Raw genomic sequence first — 17,728 nt, 5'->3', positions numbered from 1 at the left:
ATGCCCCATGTGTTGATTCAATCAAACTGATTTTTTATATATATATATATATATTTTTTTCCTTTTTAGTCACCAAAAGCTACATCAGCAATAATACATTTTTATTAATATAATACAAAGTAGTCGCAAGTACCGGTACTCCGTGTTTGCTAGTCAACTGAAAGAGAGAAGAAGGAAAAAAAAAAAAAAAATACCCCACATCTCTTCCAACTCGCATTGCATCTGTGCGACTTCCTCATTAACCACTTCAGAGCTTGAAAGAGCGCATTTGAAACGAGAACTAAAAGACGCACACAAAAGCTCACCATCAAGTAGATCGCAGCCCTTCAAGCATCCGGAGGCACTTTAGAGAAGACCAACAAGCGGCAATGCTCCGACAATCTCTGAGCATTCTCAAGCAGCTTGGCTCTTCCGCAAAGTAAGTTCCTTTTGTTACTTAAGTCACTTTCAATATAACGCTTCTTTGAATTTGGGAGCGAATCATTGCGTTTAGATGAAATCTCAACTTTTGCAATGTTGTGTTAGCATGTTGTGTGGTCACAAGCATGCAACATGTCACAATTTTGTGTTATTGTGTCACTTGTTTCTCACTCTGGCACATCCTGAGCGAGAACAGCAGTGTGCATCTGCAAAAGAGAAACCACACTAGCACGCACAGTTACAAACATTACTATATATATATATATATATATATACACTTTTTTTTCCTCCACAAGCTAGTAATTTGAATGTCCGACTGTATTTCCCCTTTTCTTTCATATCAGTTTCCTGATTGAGGGTTAATTTTCAAAAGGGACTTTTATAAAAGGGAACAGCATGAAGCCGTTTACTTTTTATTACTCGTCAGTCAGGCCTCGGGATGTTTTAAATTTGCATTACGATGTCGACGCTTGATCATTTTGATTTATCAGACGATGCGTGGCGATCGGTTCCAAAAAATAAAAACAGTTCTTCAATAATGCACACGTGAGTATATTGTGAAAGGAAACTCACAATATTGTATGTCTAATTTATAGGTCACACGATGTCAGCGAGCTTCTACAATCAGATCTGGTTGTGGTGAGAAAAATAAAATGTTAAGATGGCATCATTTGACTTCAGCGTAGTTGACAACATTTCATTTTGATTGAATCGAAGGTGGAGCAGCGGGTGGAGCCAGCTAAAAGAGCAGCACAGATGCTCCACAAGAAACTCCAAGGTTGCATGCAGAGTCAGGCGGGGCTAGATGCTGAAAAACGGATGGTACGAATACCACAAAAAAAACTTTCCTGGCCTTGACCGCTCACCGCCGCTTTTTACGCTTCTCCACAGAAGAAGCTGCCTCTAATGTTGCTGTCAGTCAGCATGGCGGAAAGTTTCAAAGACTTTGACGCCGACTCGTCCATCAGGTGAGCCTCTCTGAGCTAAGAGTCATGTGAGAAGTTCCTGATTGGTGTTTTCAGTTCTGTACTAACTAGGAAGAGAGACAAACCACACAAGTTTGTGGTGAAACATGCGACGGAATGCATTTGAAAGAACAATAACCAAAGCTCTTTGTGACAGGAGGGTGTTGGAGATGTGTTGCTTCATGGAGAAGATGTTGGCCAGCCTCTTGGCAGACTTTGAAATAAAAGTGGAAAAGGAAGTTTTGGAACCACTGAATAAACTTAGCGAGGTGACGTCATGGACTTTTTAATTATCATGTCTGATTACATCACCTTTACTCCCTTCCTTCCTCTTCTTGTTTTTAAGGATGATTTACCCGAAATACTCAAAAATAAGAAACAATTTGCAAAGCTAAATGCCGACTGGAATAATGCACGACTCAGGTGAGTAATTTATTTCGTTTAAATGACTTTCTGTTCAAGTTGATACATGGCAAGTCTGATTCCAGGAGCCAGGCCAGCACCGGTCCACAAGCCAAACAAGACGGACTCAAGGAAGAGGAAGAAGAAGCTCTGAGGAAGTTAGAGACCATTAAGGTACCATTGTTGCTTCTGGAAACAATAGAACTTTTAACAAAATGTTGTCCTTGTCTCGACAGAATAATTATTCGGCAGACTTGTATCACTTCGCAACCAAAGAAGACGACTATGCGAGCTACTTTATTCGCGTAGGTTGCATTTTAAACGACTTCAAAAAAAAAAAAATGTAATACAGTGAACCTTCATTTATTATGTTATCCCATAAGGAAAAATCAAAAGATTGTTATAAAAACTAGCAATAAATTGTGATATAGCTGCACCCTTCTTATTCCTTTCATTGAAGCTTTTGGAGCTGCAAGCAGAATATCACAAACATTCACATGAGTTCCTGGATAAAAATATCAACGAACTCAAGGAAAATCACAGGCAGCAAGGTAAGTGCATTGATTTGTCACACGGACTTGCCCTCGACTTGACCTACATAATGTAATGAGCAACAGGGCCGCCACCAGCGAACCCCCTCGGACCCAAAGTTTTCGGGGAGCCTCTTTCCTCTCACCTGCTCCAGAGCAAGCGAGAAATCGCAGCACCTATTCAAGAATGTGTTCATATGCTGCTCAGGACAGGGATGAGGGAGGAGGTAAGATTTTTACAAGAAGTTTATCATCTGCGTGATGGCTGAAGATCCTTCTACTGCACTTCATCTCCAGGGTCTATTTCGTTTGGCGGCGGCGGCCTCGGTGGTGAAAAGGCTCAAGATTTGCATGGATCAAGGAACTGTCGACCACAGCGAGTTCAGGATAGATCCTCACGCTGTGGCCGGTAAGATATCTATTTTTTATCTCGATGATCTCACTTGCATCAGTGTAAATTTAGATTGAATTACTCCAATAGGAGCGCTGAAGTGTTACCTGCGAGAGCTTCCTGAACCACTCATGACCTTTGAACTCTACAATGACTGGTTTAAAGCTGCCAGGTGTGTATAAAGTCTATTCCACACGTGATGTTTCATATCAGTTTCAAATTTATGACTGTGATTTTTTTTTTTTTTCCTCACTTCTTTTATGATTTAGACAAATTTACATTACAGAGCTGCATTGTTTTGTTGTTAGCTAACAATTAGCTTCTGATTTAGTGGGATTGTGAATCTTGACTCTGTTTAATTAGTTTGTGTTTTATATTAAGACACTTGAAAACTGATCAAAAGCTTATTTGTTTGTATTCACAGTGAAAAAGACTGCAGAAAAAAGCTGGAGCAATTCCGAATACTATTGAAGAAACTCCCGCCTGAAAATTACAACAACCTCAGGTTTGGAATGATTTGCTTTTCTAATCATGTGGAAATGAACATCTCATATATTTTCAGGTACCTGGTGCAGTTCTTGTCGCTTCTCTCCGAGCATCAGGCTACAAACAAGATGTCGCCCGGTAACATTGCCATCGTGCTGGGGCCCAACCTCCTCTGGCCACAAGCTGAGGGGTAACTCCACGTGTCCACCCACACGCTTTCTACCCCTCGGTCAATCTCATCCTGTCTGCTTTCTCTTTTTAGGGAGATCACCCTGGTTGACATGGCGGCCGCATCCTCAGTGCAGGTGGTGACGGTTATTGAGCCTCTGATTCAATACAGCTCAGAACTCTTCCCTGAAGGTTTAAAATGACTTACAGATCACTTCAGTCTTCCTCTACAATGATTTTGTGTCATACTGATACAGAAATAATTTATTCAGAGGTCTCCTTTGTGATTCCGGAGCTTCCCAAAGGCCAAGAAGACCAGTCCATGATCTCAGAACAAACACAACTGTGCAGAAAAGTTTCCACAGCCTCTTGTTCTTCAACTTGCGACAAGACAAGCGGGTATAGCTGAATAATTAAGTCGAGTTCATATTTTGACATTGACTATTAGATTGTTTTCTGTTTGCAGCACGTCATCTCAGGACGAGATCAGCGTCTCTTCTGTAACTTCCGTGCGGCGCCAAGCGTGGGCTGCTTCTGCACACGACGCCGCAACCGCCGACCAAAAACACAGCAGCTCAGCCCCCGCAAGACCAAGCTCGTTGCCAAATCCAAACCCAACGCCACATCCCAAAACCGCAGGGTTCACCTCAGGACAGAGCAAGGACCCCGTCCAGACCCAGCGCTCGGATCTGTTAGAACCTGTTTCCGAGGCACGGCCCGTCTCACTTAAAAAAGTCCCCACACCGAACAAACGTGAGTCAAACCCCACTTAATACTTAACTTGCTGTTGTTTTTTTTTCGTTTTGCGCAGACATTGCATTCAACCCAATTTTTTAATTTGTTGTTGACACATTCTTGACATCTAGTCTTTTCCTCCCACAAGTAAAGTGGGAAGATAAATACAGATACAAACAGGAAGTTTCCCACTAATATATCACACCTTCAGGTCATCTTGCATGTTGTTCTAATCTCATTGGTTGTGGGCCCCCATGGCTCACAGTACGTCCCCCAAGTACTGCCTGGTCTCTGTTCTTTCGAAAGACGTCAATTTGCCATTGATCTTACAGTTCGTACACCGTGTTCCCCTTTGCAGCAAAGAGGAGCGTCAGTGTGAGAAAAGCCAACGAACCTCACGAGCCGGTGACGGGTCACTCCAGCACGCTCAAAACGTCAGCGCCCCCAAAGCCTCGGGACCGTCCGCCGCCTCCAGCTCAACCGGTTGGTCATAAAAAGCCGCCGATTAAAAAATCTGGTCTTAAAGCTCCTAGTTGTCCTCCACCACTTCCCCCGGCGTTACAGTCCAAAGAGGCTCCTTCAATAGCCCAGTAAGATGAGCTTTATACGATACAGACTTTAACTATGACACGGTTATAATATTTAATTTGAATATGTCTTCATATCAAGATAATTGTATGCTTTGGCAAAACACTTTTCTGGGAAGGTCAATTGAGGCCATGGTGGATGAAAGCCACTCTTTTCGATTTATAAACAAAAATAAGTTTGATATTCATTTCCATTCTAGTTCCTGTAGGAATCTGTAATGATTACAAAATCCAACATTTGTACACAAATAAAAATATGCATCTAAGATAATAACATCAATTCCAAGTCTTACGGTTGAATATTTAATTGGTTTGTTTTATTAGTTGTGAGCTTACAAAATAAAATCCTCAATGATAGCATCGTTATTCCCAATTAATGAAGTATAAAGTTGGGCTGCACTATGTTATTAAGGTGCTTATGCGTTTATAGTGTCAGCTGATACGTTCGTGTACATTTGGAGGCGATAACATCGACATTACAATTTGTCTATTAAAAACAATTCCTGGTTCAAGGTGCACAAGAGTTTATTTAAGGAGCAATTACTGCAGTTCATAACACCAAATACGGGCGTCATTGGTCCTATTACTCAATTTGATGTGATAAATGTCTTCCGTTCGATTTTAAGTCTTGACTTGAAACATTCTTAACTGAAGGTAAGACTTAAATGCATCAGCACAGGTAAGTTGACTAAACATTTTATTTGTGTCCATGTTTGTAAAAAGTGAATGGCAGGATGGTTTTTACTGAAAAACATTAGTGTTTCAGTTTTTGCTTAGTCTTCAGTTGGAAGTGTTCCTCAATTAATTTCATCATAGTTCCTTGCCACAAAGCTACCACAAGATGGCGCCAAAGTAATTGTTAATCTGAATGCTAAATATCCTGAATTTTTTGTACATTGAAAATACTTCAGTTCTTATTTTTAATCAATTTGTGGCAAAAAATAATAATAATAATTGCACTATTAATGGGAAAAAACATGTCCAATATTCACTTTAAAAAAAATCCCCCATGTGCAGTTTGAGTGTCGTTGATTTGATTATTGGAGTAGGATTATAATGGAATCAAAGAGTATATCCGATAATGAGTTTTAGTTTCATGTTAAAAGAACTCAGACTTTGATTTCTTCATCATCATCATCCGTGTAGCTGTAAGATATCTTGTTTATCCTCTCCGAATCCACCACCTCCAATCTGTTTTGACCGCCGTAATGGCGTGCAAGGATATTCACGGCACTCTGGAAGCGCTCGCTCTCCATCCTCATAGGTAACCTCACTCGCTCGGGTGAGGCTCCCCTTGGCACATCAGGAAATTTCCCACACACTGCGACTCCGTTGACCTCCATGGCGCTCCCCTCGTCGTCCCATTCCGCCCCTTGTGGACTCTTCCCGCCCGTGCAGTCCTCTCTCAGCAGGGAGTCCACGTAAGAGATAGTAGCCGAGTCCATTTCGGATCCTTCATTGGTGAGCCCACACGGCGATCCCGTGTCCTCTCTCTCCCAGTTGTGATTGTCTCCGTCCAGTAAGCCAAACACTTCACTCATGAGGGAGGGGCCCAGGTCAAAGTTGAAGGTGTCCAGGGAGGTGAGGGAAGCAAAGGAGCTGGAGAAGGCGGTAGGTTTGGGGTCATAGGTCACAACGGCGGCAGAACGGGCGGTCAAGACGTCGTCGGTGGGGTCGGTCAGAGAGCCACGGTGCACGTTAGCCGGGTTGGAACCAGAGGGCTGTTGACGTTCCGAGCGAGACAGGCGAGGGAGTGTGACGAAGCCCGACTCCAAACCTGGGGGGAGAAAAATGAACATTAAATACAAATCATATTCACAGTTGAGTAGGACTATCACCATTTACCCAATACATCCAACAGGGGGCGGTACAGACCATGTCTAATAATGAACTACTAAGCTCCAACTTTAGGAGTTTCATGTAACTGCAAATATACTAAAACTACTCTCAAGACTTCCCCAAATCAGTTAAGATAGACACTAAACAGAATACGTAGTATTTTTATTTTTTTTAAATTTGGCATATTTCTGGTGTAAGTCATTTCAACTCCCATCATCATATTGCCTGCCAGGTCAATATGTCTGTCTTTTATCAGAGCAGGAGCAGCTGATAATGCGCCAAAATGTCGAAATCATTGAGTAGACCTGATGGATGATTCTTACCACAGGCCCGCGCAAGGTCGCCAAGTCTTTGCAGAGTTTACAAGGCGGAGGGGGGGGGAGCCCGCGTTAACTTGTTTGACCCCGCTTGATGTTTTACTGTGTTTAGCAACCGTGATTTATCGTTTCACCCAGTCGTAATCATAGAGATTACTCAAGGATTCGGTGAATCTTGGAATTTCCTGAGATAGATTTTTCAAATGTGTCCACTCAAGAGAAAACAAATTAATATATTGCGAATTCAAATTGAACAAAATATATGACTATATACTCAGCAACCCTTGTAGGAAAACACTTTCAGCAGTTCACCACTCCAAATGTGCATCTTAATGGATTGGAATTATGTGCTGACACTACAAAAACACAGTCAATGGAAATTCAATTGGGGTCATTTTATTGCGGTGGATTCAAACAGCGGGGGGGGGGATGCTGATGTTATTTCAATGTGCGAGCGTCTGCTGCTGGAAAGCAGGTCGCAGTGGTTGGATGACTGCAATGCGCACAGGAGATCACTTTTCACCATTTTTGTGCCTTAACCTCACCAGACCATGACCGTAATCACACATTGTAAAAAAAAAAAAAAAAAAATGTTTAAAAGAGGGAGTTATTAGTTATCTTTCCAGTAACTTGACAGTCTGGCGTTGTTATTGTTATGCCGACATGTCATTTGAACAAATGATCACTTAATGTGGTATACACTGTCATTTTATGATCTGGGGAGATTAATTCAGTGACATGATCCGAAGCTAAATTGCTGCTAACAGACGCCTGCTGCGTGAGTCATCAATGTTGATGAGAGCCTAGAGAATCAACCGCAAAATCAAAATAGTCAGCAGATGTTCAAATCTTCAACAGAGCAGAAGGAAATTTGGAAAATAGTCCAATCGTTTTTTTTTGTTGTCTTTCCCGGAACTTGAACCACAGTAAATGTTGAAAATTGACTCGATAGAACGTCTTTCAGGCGACTGCCCCTGAGGTCACACAGTTTGGAATTTTAACCCAAATTTGAGAGTGCTTCTAAAATCACTTGGAGTACAAAAAAAAACCCCGTAATATCAATGCTAATTTCCGTTAGCCTGTCTATTGTGTTTCACATTATATGTTAGCATTAAGCTTATATGTGTTTTAAATCGTATCACTGTGCTTACCGTAAGAACTCTTCCTTTCCCCTGGTGTGCTTTGTGAACTGGGGAAGAGCACCTTTGCGGTGGGGCTCCCATTATACATGTCCACGTCCAGCCTCGGAAGGGAGACTGCATTCTTGATAATGGGAGAAATGGCCGGAGGAGGCAGTGACACATCTTTGGTTCCTTCTCTGATTCTGTTGTCAGAGCCCCTCCTGATTTGTCGGATTGTCCTGGAGAAAAAGGCCCCGAGTTTGTTGTCGGGGGTAGACACCGAGTCCGTTTCCCCGTGGCCCCCGTTAGCCGATCCGCCGTGGTTGCTGAGGAAGGAGGTGTCCCCGAACACCTCTCCGCCACGGCCCACGTGCATCGTGTGGCGAAAGTCGCCCAGCGGGGGGCTGATCATGTCCACCGTCAAATCGGCTTTACAACGCCGCTTGCTGTGAGATTGTGTCACCAGACCTTTAAGGCCAGAGAGCTTTTCTTGAAGATTCATGTTTACAAAGCTCCAAAAAAAATGTTCCGTTAAACGTGAAACTATTTGGAAAATAAGACTTCAATTCACCCCGACTCTTATAGTTACCTCAAATTCTAAAAACATGTAATCTAAAAAGCTAAGGGCTGCAACGCAAGATACTTCAGTGGAATATTATCTATGTTTATCATGCGCTAGCCAAAGTCTATCCCACTCTTTGCCGCTCATCGTTATGCGGCGCTGGCAGAAACAAACCAACGTAAATTGCAGAGAACACTGTGCAGTTGTGTCCCTGGTACAAGTTAGGCCAGTTGGACTGCAGTCAAGTCCCTGGTTTCCTTCGCTTTGGCTTTGTCGACATCGGCTCCGAAATAGGTCCGGGTCCAGCTGCAAATGCTTCTGTGGTCGCAGCGTCTACAAAAACAGGGAGAGAAGGTCTATCTTTAAAATGGAGGCAGGAGAAAGTCATGGATGGCAATAGGAGTTCCTGTTGTGGTAGTTGAGAAGATTTGGGGAGAGACCACGACACTTCCTTATACACAGAAGTCAGAACTGTATTTGACAAAGGAGGCAAAAGTACTCAAACTGCTTACGATGCAGACTCTGAAACATACAAAAGTAACAAATATTTTTTTTACTCTTGCAGTCGGACAGAACGAGAACTGGCAGTTACTGTATATACGAGACCAGAGGGGGGGGGGAATCTGATCATTATTACATGTTTATTTAAAACAATCACTTAGCTTTGCCTTAGGAACGTCACCTTAGCTAAATGCTAACAAATAATGCAAAACGCCATTGACATGCTAACGATTATCATTGATAGCCGCGATTATAAAAGCAACTGTATGAACACGACCATTGGGGCAACAGGTGACAATACTTTTAGATTTATGAATAGTTTAGATAACTTTTATAATTTATAATTCTCCAACTACTCTGAATTTGAACTTCTCAATTATAATTATTCTTGCTTAAAATGTCACTTGGTCTGAAGGAAGCTAAATTTAGTCCCAAGTCTGCAAGTCTGCTTCTGGAACACAATAAAAATAAAAAATAAACTTGCAGTGTAATTCTTCTTCTGTTGTCCTATTTTAACTGTCATAAATATCACCCGGAGGAGTTCGCTTTTGGCCCATTCGTCACGTTCGGACAGTTTTATATCGTACGTGTGTAGGAAATTGTTGTTCCTGTTCTTTGCCAACAGCAGTAATAGATAGCCAGTTCCTAAATATTTTGATACCGTAAAGGACCCTGACAAGCTCCTCTGGTTCTCTTTAAAACTCAATCAGGCCTCCGTCTGGCTTCCTTAATGACTCGCTACGATGGCGATTGCGTCAGGTCCAAGGCAGTCTTTCTAATTTGCTGCTGACCGCAGTCACCAAGCCCTTCGTTCCACTTCCACCCCTGGGCTGGCGTTTTAAGAGGGGCATCTGGAAGCCCGAGAGGGAGGAAACAAGCCACATACCAGTGTTGAGCGGAGCCATATCAAGCCTTGCCAAAAAAAAAAAAAAAATAGACGATGGCATAGGCCTACAGGGAACTGCTGTACATTCCCATGAACTAAAAGGGACTATAGACTCAAAAGGCAGGGAAAAAATGTCCCTATCAAGATTTAACAAGTACAGATAACCCACCGGATTACAGGAACACACATGGGGTCGCGAATTACCCCGACTGTGATTTTACGGAAAGCTTGTGATGTATCGTTTCTTCCTGTAATCCATTGGGAGACCTTTGACCTTAGCACACAGGCGCTTGCTTCACAGTTTCGGACTCCCCGCCCCCCCCAGGCCAAAATACTGCCGTTCACATTTGTACTTGTTTATGTGTTTGTAGGGTTACGTAAACACACTTTTTGGGTGTCAGATAAATCGCCTGTTAAGCACCACCAGGCTGTAACAACATACGGTAATAGCTTTAATGCTATAATCTTTCTGGCGGTCTGCCTGAGGGATGGGGGGGACTTGGACATACACTAGATAATCTTTTAAATCTTCATCCCCGGTACCCCTAAATATGCACGTCTCGCTGGAACAGGTCTGGGAAATTCAATCGGAAAGACACGAAAAAAGACTTGGAAAGGAAATAGAAGGAGCATTTTCATTTTAAAACACAATTATTTGATTCATCGATATATGTCGGTTTATGCTGTAGTTGCTAGTGCCCGTAGAATTTTTTTTTTTTTTCTACCCCATACTTAATGAAAACATCTATTTAAGCACATTTGGAGTTCCTCGACTCTGCTGTAGGTCCACATAAGTGGACTTTAAGCATCTCTATGCTCATGTCCTTCAGACTCGAACCAGGTGAACAAACATACAAGATAAAGCAGCATTTTCCAAACTCACGCTTTGACTTTCTATTTTCGCCCAACACACTCAACCTTAATTCCAAACACAGCACTTCCTCTTCGCTTCGAGAAAACATGTTGGACCCTTTGATAAATATCCACACTGGCTCTAGCGTTCCGCTGTTTGTTGTATCTTCTTGGGAATCGTATTAGATTGCCAATAAGCGTGCTTCCAGTCGTGCAAGTGTCCAAATCGCATAATGACAGTATTCTGTAGAGGAATGCTGACGTTTTTTTTTTCCATGAAGACATTCTTGGATGAGTTTAGCTGAGGACGAAAACCCTCCAAACACCTTTTGAGATTAACTGGCGCAAAAATTGTGAGCCAGGCTTTGTCGTCCCAAATGGTTCCTCTCCATTCTGAGTCCAAGCTGCCACAAAAGGAGAACCAGTTGGTGTCGGAGTTGTTGTTTTAATGTCCAGGTGTCCAAACAACCTCATTTTAGACCGGTGTCAGTTTTCAATCAAACTATCTTATGGTACTAGTTTAAAGACTATTTCTGAAGTGAATCGTGATTGCTTAGCTCTGTCTGATTGGTGAAATGGAGTTATGTGCATTGGCAGAGTTCAAGACGTTTAAAAAAGAAAAAAAAAATGAAATTATAGTAGCAGTGATTGCGTGGGAATGGCCTTGACTTGTAACTTGAAACATGGCATATTCACTTTCCATGCTGTAGAATTATCTTGCCTCAGGAGGGACTTGCAACCATTTGGTGATAACAGACAGATTTTTTTTTTTCCCTCACCAACACCACTATGTGTGGTTTAAAAAAATAAAAATAAAAAAAACATTAGGAATCCAGTGGTGTAAAGACAAACAAAGCAGCCAGAATGTCAAATTTTCCTCGGTTAAAAAAAAAAAAAACCAGACTGTGTGACTATCTACTAATTGGGGAAAAAGCGCCTGCGTTCATACAGGAGCAGGAAATGTCTTCTGTTTATAATAAATGCAACTTGAAACAATCGCATTGTGACGCAATACTAGCACGTATCTAGTCTGGCGCCACATTCAGCTTCCAGGCAAAGTGCAATTTTATTTTCATCGATTGTTCTCACGTTTGTCTGTCAGCTTTCCAGCTGGCATGTGCATGTGTGTGGCATTTTCACACCGTGCTTTCCCTCAGGGTGTGGAGCTCATAAGGCTACCGCTCCCAACATAATGCAAGCATGCTCCCTAATTAAAACACCTTAAGGCCACCAAACGTCAAACACTAAATCCCAATGCGTCCTAATTGATTTGAGGTTATGTGGTGGAGCTTGTAATTACAAGATTAAAAAGCAAAGCAGTTTATTCACAACCAAGTATCATAATAATGATTACAATATTGTTACCGCTGGCAATGATGGTGTATAAATATATCAACGAACAGGGTTGAGTTTCACTAAAGAACTCCGAGGGGACTAGTTTTGACACCGCAGAAAAGGCCCATTGCAAACATAGCGGACATTAACACCACATTTCTCACATTGAAATCATTTTGCCTTCCCCAGAAATTTAATCTGCCGTGTTTACTAAAATACGCCGAGCTCGCTAGAAATAGGCTTTACGCTAAATGTGGTTTGGCGCCTGTTTCTATTATTCAAATTTTTTTTTTTTTAGGCCTAACATCCTGCATTCCCTTACCTTCCTGCTTCCTTGCACTTGGGTACACCTCCCCCCCCCCCCACCCACCACCTTTTCCCCCTTGACAGAATAATAATATATATATCATATGATCCAGTGCCATGATTAGCTGTGCTGATTCATCAAAGCCATGACCTTGTATATTAAATGATCAGTTATTTTCAGATGCAAAAGGCCAAGTGACAAATGTTTTAGCGTGACTTGTTTTTACATAATGCTTTCTATCGCATGATTATTCTAGAACACTAAAATATGATTTCTACTCCGCTGCTGAATTTGGACAAGATGCTGAAGTAAACTGATCGTCACTCAATCACAGGGCACATATGGCAATTTAAAGTCCAACGTGCATGTTTTGGTAAGTGGGAGGAAACCTGAGGACACCGAAAGCGAGGCCTTGAGCCTTGATTCAAACCCAGGACCTCTCTATTATGAGGCAGACATGCAAACCACTAGTGCACTGTGCTGCCTATTTTGAAAAATGTTAACCTTAAGCCAAAAAAAATTAAATAAAAATGCAAACACCATACAATTTTAGATAGGAAGCTTTAGAGTGGCCCTATAAGCCATGAACTCAACATAAAGACATTCTCCACAATTTCTGTTTATGACACAAATAACTGTTTAATCCTCCCCAAAGTTCTACATGTGTGTTTAACTATTTAACAAAGAATAGCAACTCACCTAAAAGCTGGATTAACACTTAAAAAAGTGACTTTCGAGATGTTTCCTAAAAGGAGTTGATCCGAGTGCGCTGTTTGCACGACAGGACGGGCCCCACTAATGTGCGCGTGTGTGCAGAAGCGCAGCACGGAGGACGAGGAAAGGGGCGGGCCGTGGGTTCCGATCCACTACAGGAGTCCCCACCATGCTCCTTCCATTGATGTGAGCCTACAAGTTGCCAAATTGACTTGTCAACACAATTTAAAGCATTCAAGCAGAACTTAACACTGCATGTTCAAATTCCCAATTCTGATTTAATGACCATATTGTAGAGAAATAAATAACTTGTGACAGCAATTGGCAGACATCATGCAAATAAAGACAGTTATAATACAAATATGAAGTGATTTAATGATTGGATGTGGCGGCCAAAGTTACGAGAAGTCAATTGTAAACATAAAAAAAAAAAAAAAACTGCCATTCCGTTTTGTTTACTATAAACCCGATTATTAAAGCAAAACATGCTCCCTCTAGTGGTAGCTAAAAGAATCCCTCAAAAAATACAACCAATCCAATTAAAGCTTGTAGCCATGCTTACAAGTATAAATCACTAGAGTGTATGCTGACTAAGGAAAAGGGGAATAGCCGGGTAAAAAAAAAAAATATATATTTTCCTTGATTTCTTATTCTTTTGCCATACATAAAATCGCTCGTAGGAATCAACAGGTCTCAAAAGGGCAACGAAACGCTGACCAACAGGAAAGCGGGCCTTATCAACAGGAACCCAAGCATCCCCGCCCCGTCCTCTTCAGTCGTTAAATCGCAACCTAGGACCAGTGACGCTTTGGCCACGCGACTTTGGTAACTGTGATAGCGTTTAATAAAAGAACTGCTTGACCTCTAAAGACTGATAATGTTTGATACGTCTAATCTGTCGAGTGCTGGTAGAAGGACGTGTGTGAGTTCAGTATGGCTGTCCCTCTCATTTTTAGATGTGACTGTCAAAATCCTCACCCTCCTCTGATGGAAACAATTGGGGGTGAACGGAACAGCGGTTATTTGAGCCCCTTCTGGGAACAACACGCATGGAAGTCACACTTTGACTCATTCCAGATCAGCTCGTTGCTTATCGGTGACATTTTGTTTTCCAGGATGATGAGCTGAAGACATTCCACTAATGTCCGCTGTCACATGTTAAAAAAAAAAAAGTGTTACGTGCTTGTTTTGAAAGTCCAAATATGGTGATAAGATGTCTGGTTCACACACATCCTCGTCTGCGGGTTTCAACACAATGGCGCACTGCTTGACCGAAGGGACGACCCCTGTAAATCATTTAAAAGCACAACACGTTCGTTTTGAACTCACACACAGACAAAAGTAGACTGAAAGGAAAAAAAAAAGTTTTAAATTTTTAGTTTGAAAAGATCTGATTTAAAAGAATGAATGCTTGAGGAGAAAAACATATGGAAGAGTTCTCCTGGAAGTTACTTTTACACATTTCTGTCTTACTGCCAAATACATTGAGAGTAGTTCCAGCGGCATGAAACGCGATTCAATCCATTTTCAAAGATGTTGAGACCGTGGAATCATTTTTAGGGAAGAAACAACACTGCTCTGAAATTATATCCAATGGTTTGGAAAAAGTCTATTGTGCACCAGCGTTATGAACCGGCGTAATTAGTGCACTTACAAAAAAAAATACAAAAAAAAACATAATGATGTGTTTTTTGTGGTCTTTACTTGGCATTCTAGAAAAGAAATAGAACTAAGACAGACTAATTGAAGTTTTTAACATGGGCTCAAAATGAGTAATGTTGAGTAGAAAACTGGAAACTACTCTTCTGGATTTGGAATTAAAAAAAAAAAAAATCTTTTTTTTAACCCGAAAGGTCAAACAACCGCAAGTCTCTCCACAGGGTTCCTTTTGAAGTTTCGAAGTTGATGCAACAAAAATTTACTAAAACTTGGTTAAGGCAAGGAAATAAAATGGGGAAGCTGAACGGCAAACATTTTAATGGACGAGTACTGTTTTATTTATTTTATTATTTTATTAAAATTCCAGATGGAATTATGGCTGCCTGATGCCTGCTTCCCGCAAACCAGACGGCTTTAAATTAGAACTCCATATCTTTTTAGTGTGCTAATTTGAACTCTTAAGAATAACAGTGGCTACTGTGTTTTTTTCCTTTTTTACGAGTCTGGCACCAAATGTCCGTCTAGGGAATCTGCAGTGGACACAGGTGCTTGTTTGCCCTCTTTCTTTCATCAAAGATTTTTTTTGTGTTCAATCATACATTCATTCACAAGTCAATGTTTTATAGAGTGTGCTATTTTGGTGGTGGCTTTGTTTTCATTCACTAAAACTCCTGATTGCATGTTTTTGTAGCACCATTGACGCTGATAGAAAAATATTTTTGAACGCACTGAGAGAAAAAAAAAAATGGAATTGACAGCACAGCTCTGTCACATAGCTCTGTGTCTTTAAATAGATTCCATCTTTCCTTTGGATCGTCAATCATTTGGCCGTGATCCTAAATTGAACGTGGTCCAGATCACACGCTTTGGATTTGGACATTATAGTTAAAATAATGGAGGATTTTTTTTTTGGGGGGGGTTCTTAAAGAAATTGATGTTTGCTACATCCTATCTTCTAGTGTTAGCACATTTTCCATTCCGTTATGATTACATGGTCAGTTTATGATGCTTTACATGCCAAACATCATTTTAATAAAGACCAAATGTCTCCAGCCATCATTTTAATATGTTGATTTAGGCGTAATAAATCAACCTACAGCATATTCCCGCAGTTTTGCTTGCCACCCCTTTTATGGCTATTTTTCAAAGCTGATTTTTTTTATTTTTTATAATGGATGAAGACATTTTTGTTTTCCTGGCACAGGAACAGCATGCCTTAGTTTTTGCCTTATTGGTCAACGGGTCAGCTAGCCGCAGTCCTGTTTTTGCAGAATAGTTCTCAAAATAAAGGAGATGAGGAAAGTGAATGGGAACATTTTCGATTCTCTTGTAATGTTTACAATTGCGTGTGAGTGTGCAGACATAGCAACAGTAACTGGATGGTAGCGTGTGCGCGCCGTGGCGCCCTTTTCCTGTTTAAGCCTTGTGAGCACATAAAGTGCGGCTTTTACAATAGTCCATTGTCCCATCCAGCCTCCACTCTTCCTGTCAGGTCAGAATTCACGGAAATAAGGACACGGTGCAAAACAAACTGAGGCGGCCCAGGCTCGTCCAACCTACCCAACGGTGGGCCCTCCGAGAGGAACCCATTGCCGCGGTTTTAGCGGGGCGGGCATTCCTGCCAGGAAGCTAATCAGCATCGCATCCCAGTTTGAAATGTGTGTAAGGCATGTGAATGTTGAATAATGACGACGTGAGGTAGCGGGAGATAGTGAAGAGATGTGTCGGGGTGTGGAAACTGAAAACAAATCTTGATGTTGGTCCTCCTTTTTTTTTTTTTTTTATCTTGGGATGTGAACCAATTTTTAATGATATTTTTGATGATTTAAATAATTTTCCAAAAAGATCAGGTGACTTCATCTATCTTGTTTGTGCTTTGTAAAACTCTGAGTATCTTCTCAGCTTGAACTATTTTTATCTTTTGTTGTATGTCATGTTTTTTTCCCGGACTCTCCCTGAACTGATTTATTTCCCCCGACTCTTTGTAGCTTTCCAGCTTTTTTTGTGAGTGCTCCAAAAAAATGCTCATTCTAGCATAACATATATAACTCCACTATTTTCTTTCCATGGGATTATAAAAATGTCATCTCTTAAATAGAAATGCTGCCGTGTTGCTTAGGAGCAGAAATAAAAGGATTTGCTGAGGAAGCAGAGTGGACCCACCCTGTATTTCAGCTCTGTGTGTGTGTGTGTGTGTGTGTGTGTGTGTCAGTGCTGAGGCTTGTAAGAACACGTGAGTACATATCGTGTGGTGGAGTGTGTGTGGCATCCACTCGGAAAGCTGCTGGCAGATGCGGGACTCAGACTGTGGCCACTGAGCGGCCGGACGGATAATTTCGTCTACACACTGACCAAAGCAGACTGGCCATGCAAACATGAACTAACCTGGTCACCCATGAAAAATAAAAGTAGAAGACCCTGTTAAAATTGGGCTCAGCATTTTGGTTTCTCATCTATGCTTGCTGTTATGTAATAACGGGGGGAGTCGATTCATCACCGATTTAGACGTTATCTGGCACGTCAGTTAGTGCAAGTCATCATCTTGTCTTAAATCAACAATAAGATTTCGTCACTGTTTTTTTTTTTTTTCAGTTGCAATTCCCTCAGTGGATATAAATCTTGTCGTAACAGTGAGAAGCCATAACTTGGCTTTCACAAGTCGTTTACATCAGAGTTCGGAAATAAACCTACCAAAAGTTATCTGGAAATACTTACGGCGTTATATAACCACATCGGCGGTTTCAAGGGGAAATATTTGTAGCATAATAATGACGGCAAAGAGAAGAAAAAGCCTCACGTGGGCTCGCAAAACTCAAAGGCGGTAGCGGGGCGAGCTCATTTTTATTTCCCCATCTGTATTTTGTTGTGCATACCTTCTCTGCAAAGTGATTAATTGGAGCTTTAGGAATGCAAGCTCACTGTTTAGTCTTCAGTGGCCCGGAGTCGTCGGC

General features: G+C 41.5%; 2 protein-coding genes across 4 annotated transcripts; one reads left to right on the top strand and one right to left on the bottom strand.

Moving 5' to 3' along the window:
• The first annotated feature begins 141 nt into the window (after positions 1-141).
• Positions 142-17,067, top strand: sh3bp1 (SH3-domain binding protein 1). 2 transcript variants are annotated; one of them, XM_085903388.1, is made up of 18 exons: positions 142-418; positions 1,017-1,059; positions 1,138-1,242; positions 1,312-1,388; positions 1,543-1,654; positions 1,732-1,808; positions 1,874-1,961; positions 2,024-2,092; positions 2,248-2,338; positions 2,405-2,544; positions 2,615-2,726; positions 2,799-2,880; positions 3,133-3,213; positions 3,271-3,384; positions 3,457-3,554; positions 3,635-3,761; positions 3,829-4,115; positions 4,456-17,067. In XM_085903388.1, the coding sequence occupies exons 1-18, from the start codon at positions 369-371 to the stop codon at positions 4,689-4,691; spliced, it is 1,989 nt and encodes a 662-aa protein (XP_085759514.1). In that variant the 5' UTR covers positions 142-368; the 3' UTR covers positions 4,692-17,067. The 2 variants fall into 2 exon arrangements, with proteins under 2 accessions (XP_085759514.1, XP_085759513.1); XM_085903387.1 differs by having other exon boundaries at positions 3,811-4,115.
• cdc42ep1a (CDC42 effector protein (Rho GTPase binding) 1a) lies at positions 3,970-13,222 on the bottom strand. 2 transcript variants are annotated; one of them, XM_085903389.1, is made up of 3 exons: positions 13,104-13,222; positions 7,992-8,856; positions 3,970-6,461 (listed from the first exon to the last, which is right to left on the bottom strand). In XM_085903389.1, exons 2-3 carry the CDS (start codon positions 8,461-8,463, stop codon positions 5,794-5,796), a joined length of 1,140 nt encoding a protein of 379 aa, XP_085759515.1. In that variant the 5' UTR covers positions 8,464-8,856; positions 13,104-13,222; the 3' UTR covers positions 3,970-5,793. The 2 variants fall into 2 exon arrangements, with proteins under 2 accessions (XP_085759515.1, XP_085759516.1); XM_085903390.1 differs by lacking the exon at positions 13,104-13,222 and having other exon boundaries at positions 7,992-9,898.
• Positions 17,068-17,728: the final 661 nt, after the last annotated feature.

The sequence above is a fragment of the Syngnathus leptorhynchus genome, chromosome 22, assembly GCF_054491065.1.
Source record: "Syngnathus leptorhynchus isolate UIUO chromosome 22, UIUO_Slep, whole genome shotgun sequence".
NCBI classification, from domain to species: domain Eukaryota; kingdom Metazoa; phylum Chordata; class Actinopteri; order Syngnathiformes; family Syngnathidae; genus Syngnathus; species Syngnathus leptorhynchus.
This window is presented reverse-complemented; position numbering and strand designations above follow the sequence as displayed.

What these genes read in the sequence shown, in the direction of transcription:
- cdc42ep1a (XM_085903389.1), bottom strand. Translation starts at nt 8,463, where the DNA reads ATGAATCTTCAAGAAAAGCTCTCTGGCCTTAAAGGTCTGGTGACACAA. An exon ending in GGAAAGGAAGAGTTCTTACG is followed by an intron (nt 6,462 to 7,991) that starts GTAAGCACAGTG and finishes TTCTCCCCCCAG; the next exon opens with GTTTGGAGTCGGGCTTCGTC.
- sh3bp1 (XM_085903387.1), top strand. Translation starts at nt 369, where the DNA reads ATGCTCCGACAATCTCTGAGCATTCTCAAGCAGCTTGGCTCTTCCGCA. An exon ending in TAGATGCTGAAAAACGGATG is followed by an intron (nt 1,243 to 1,311) that starts GTACGAATACCA and finishes GCTTCTCCACAG; the next exon opens with AAGAAGCTGCCTCTAATGTT. An exon ending in CACTGAATAAACTTAGCGAG is followed by an intron (nt 1,655 to 1,731) that starts GTGACGTCATGG and finishes CTTGTTTTTAAG; the next exon opens with GATGATTTACCCGAAATACT.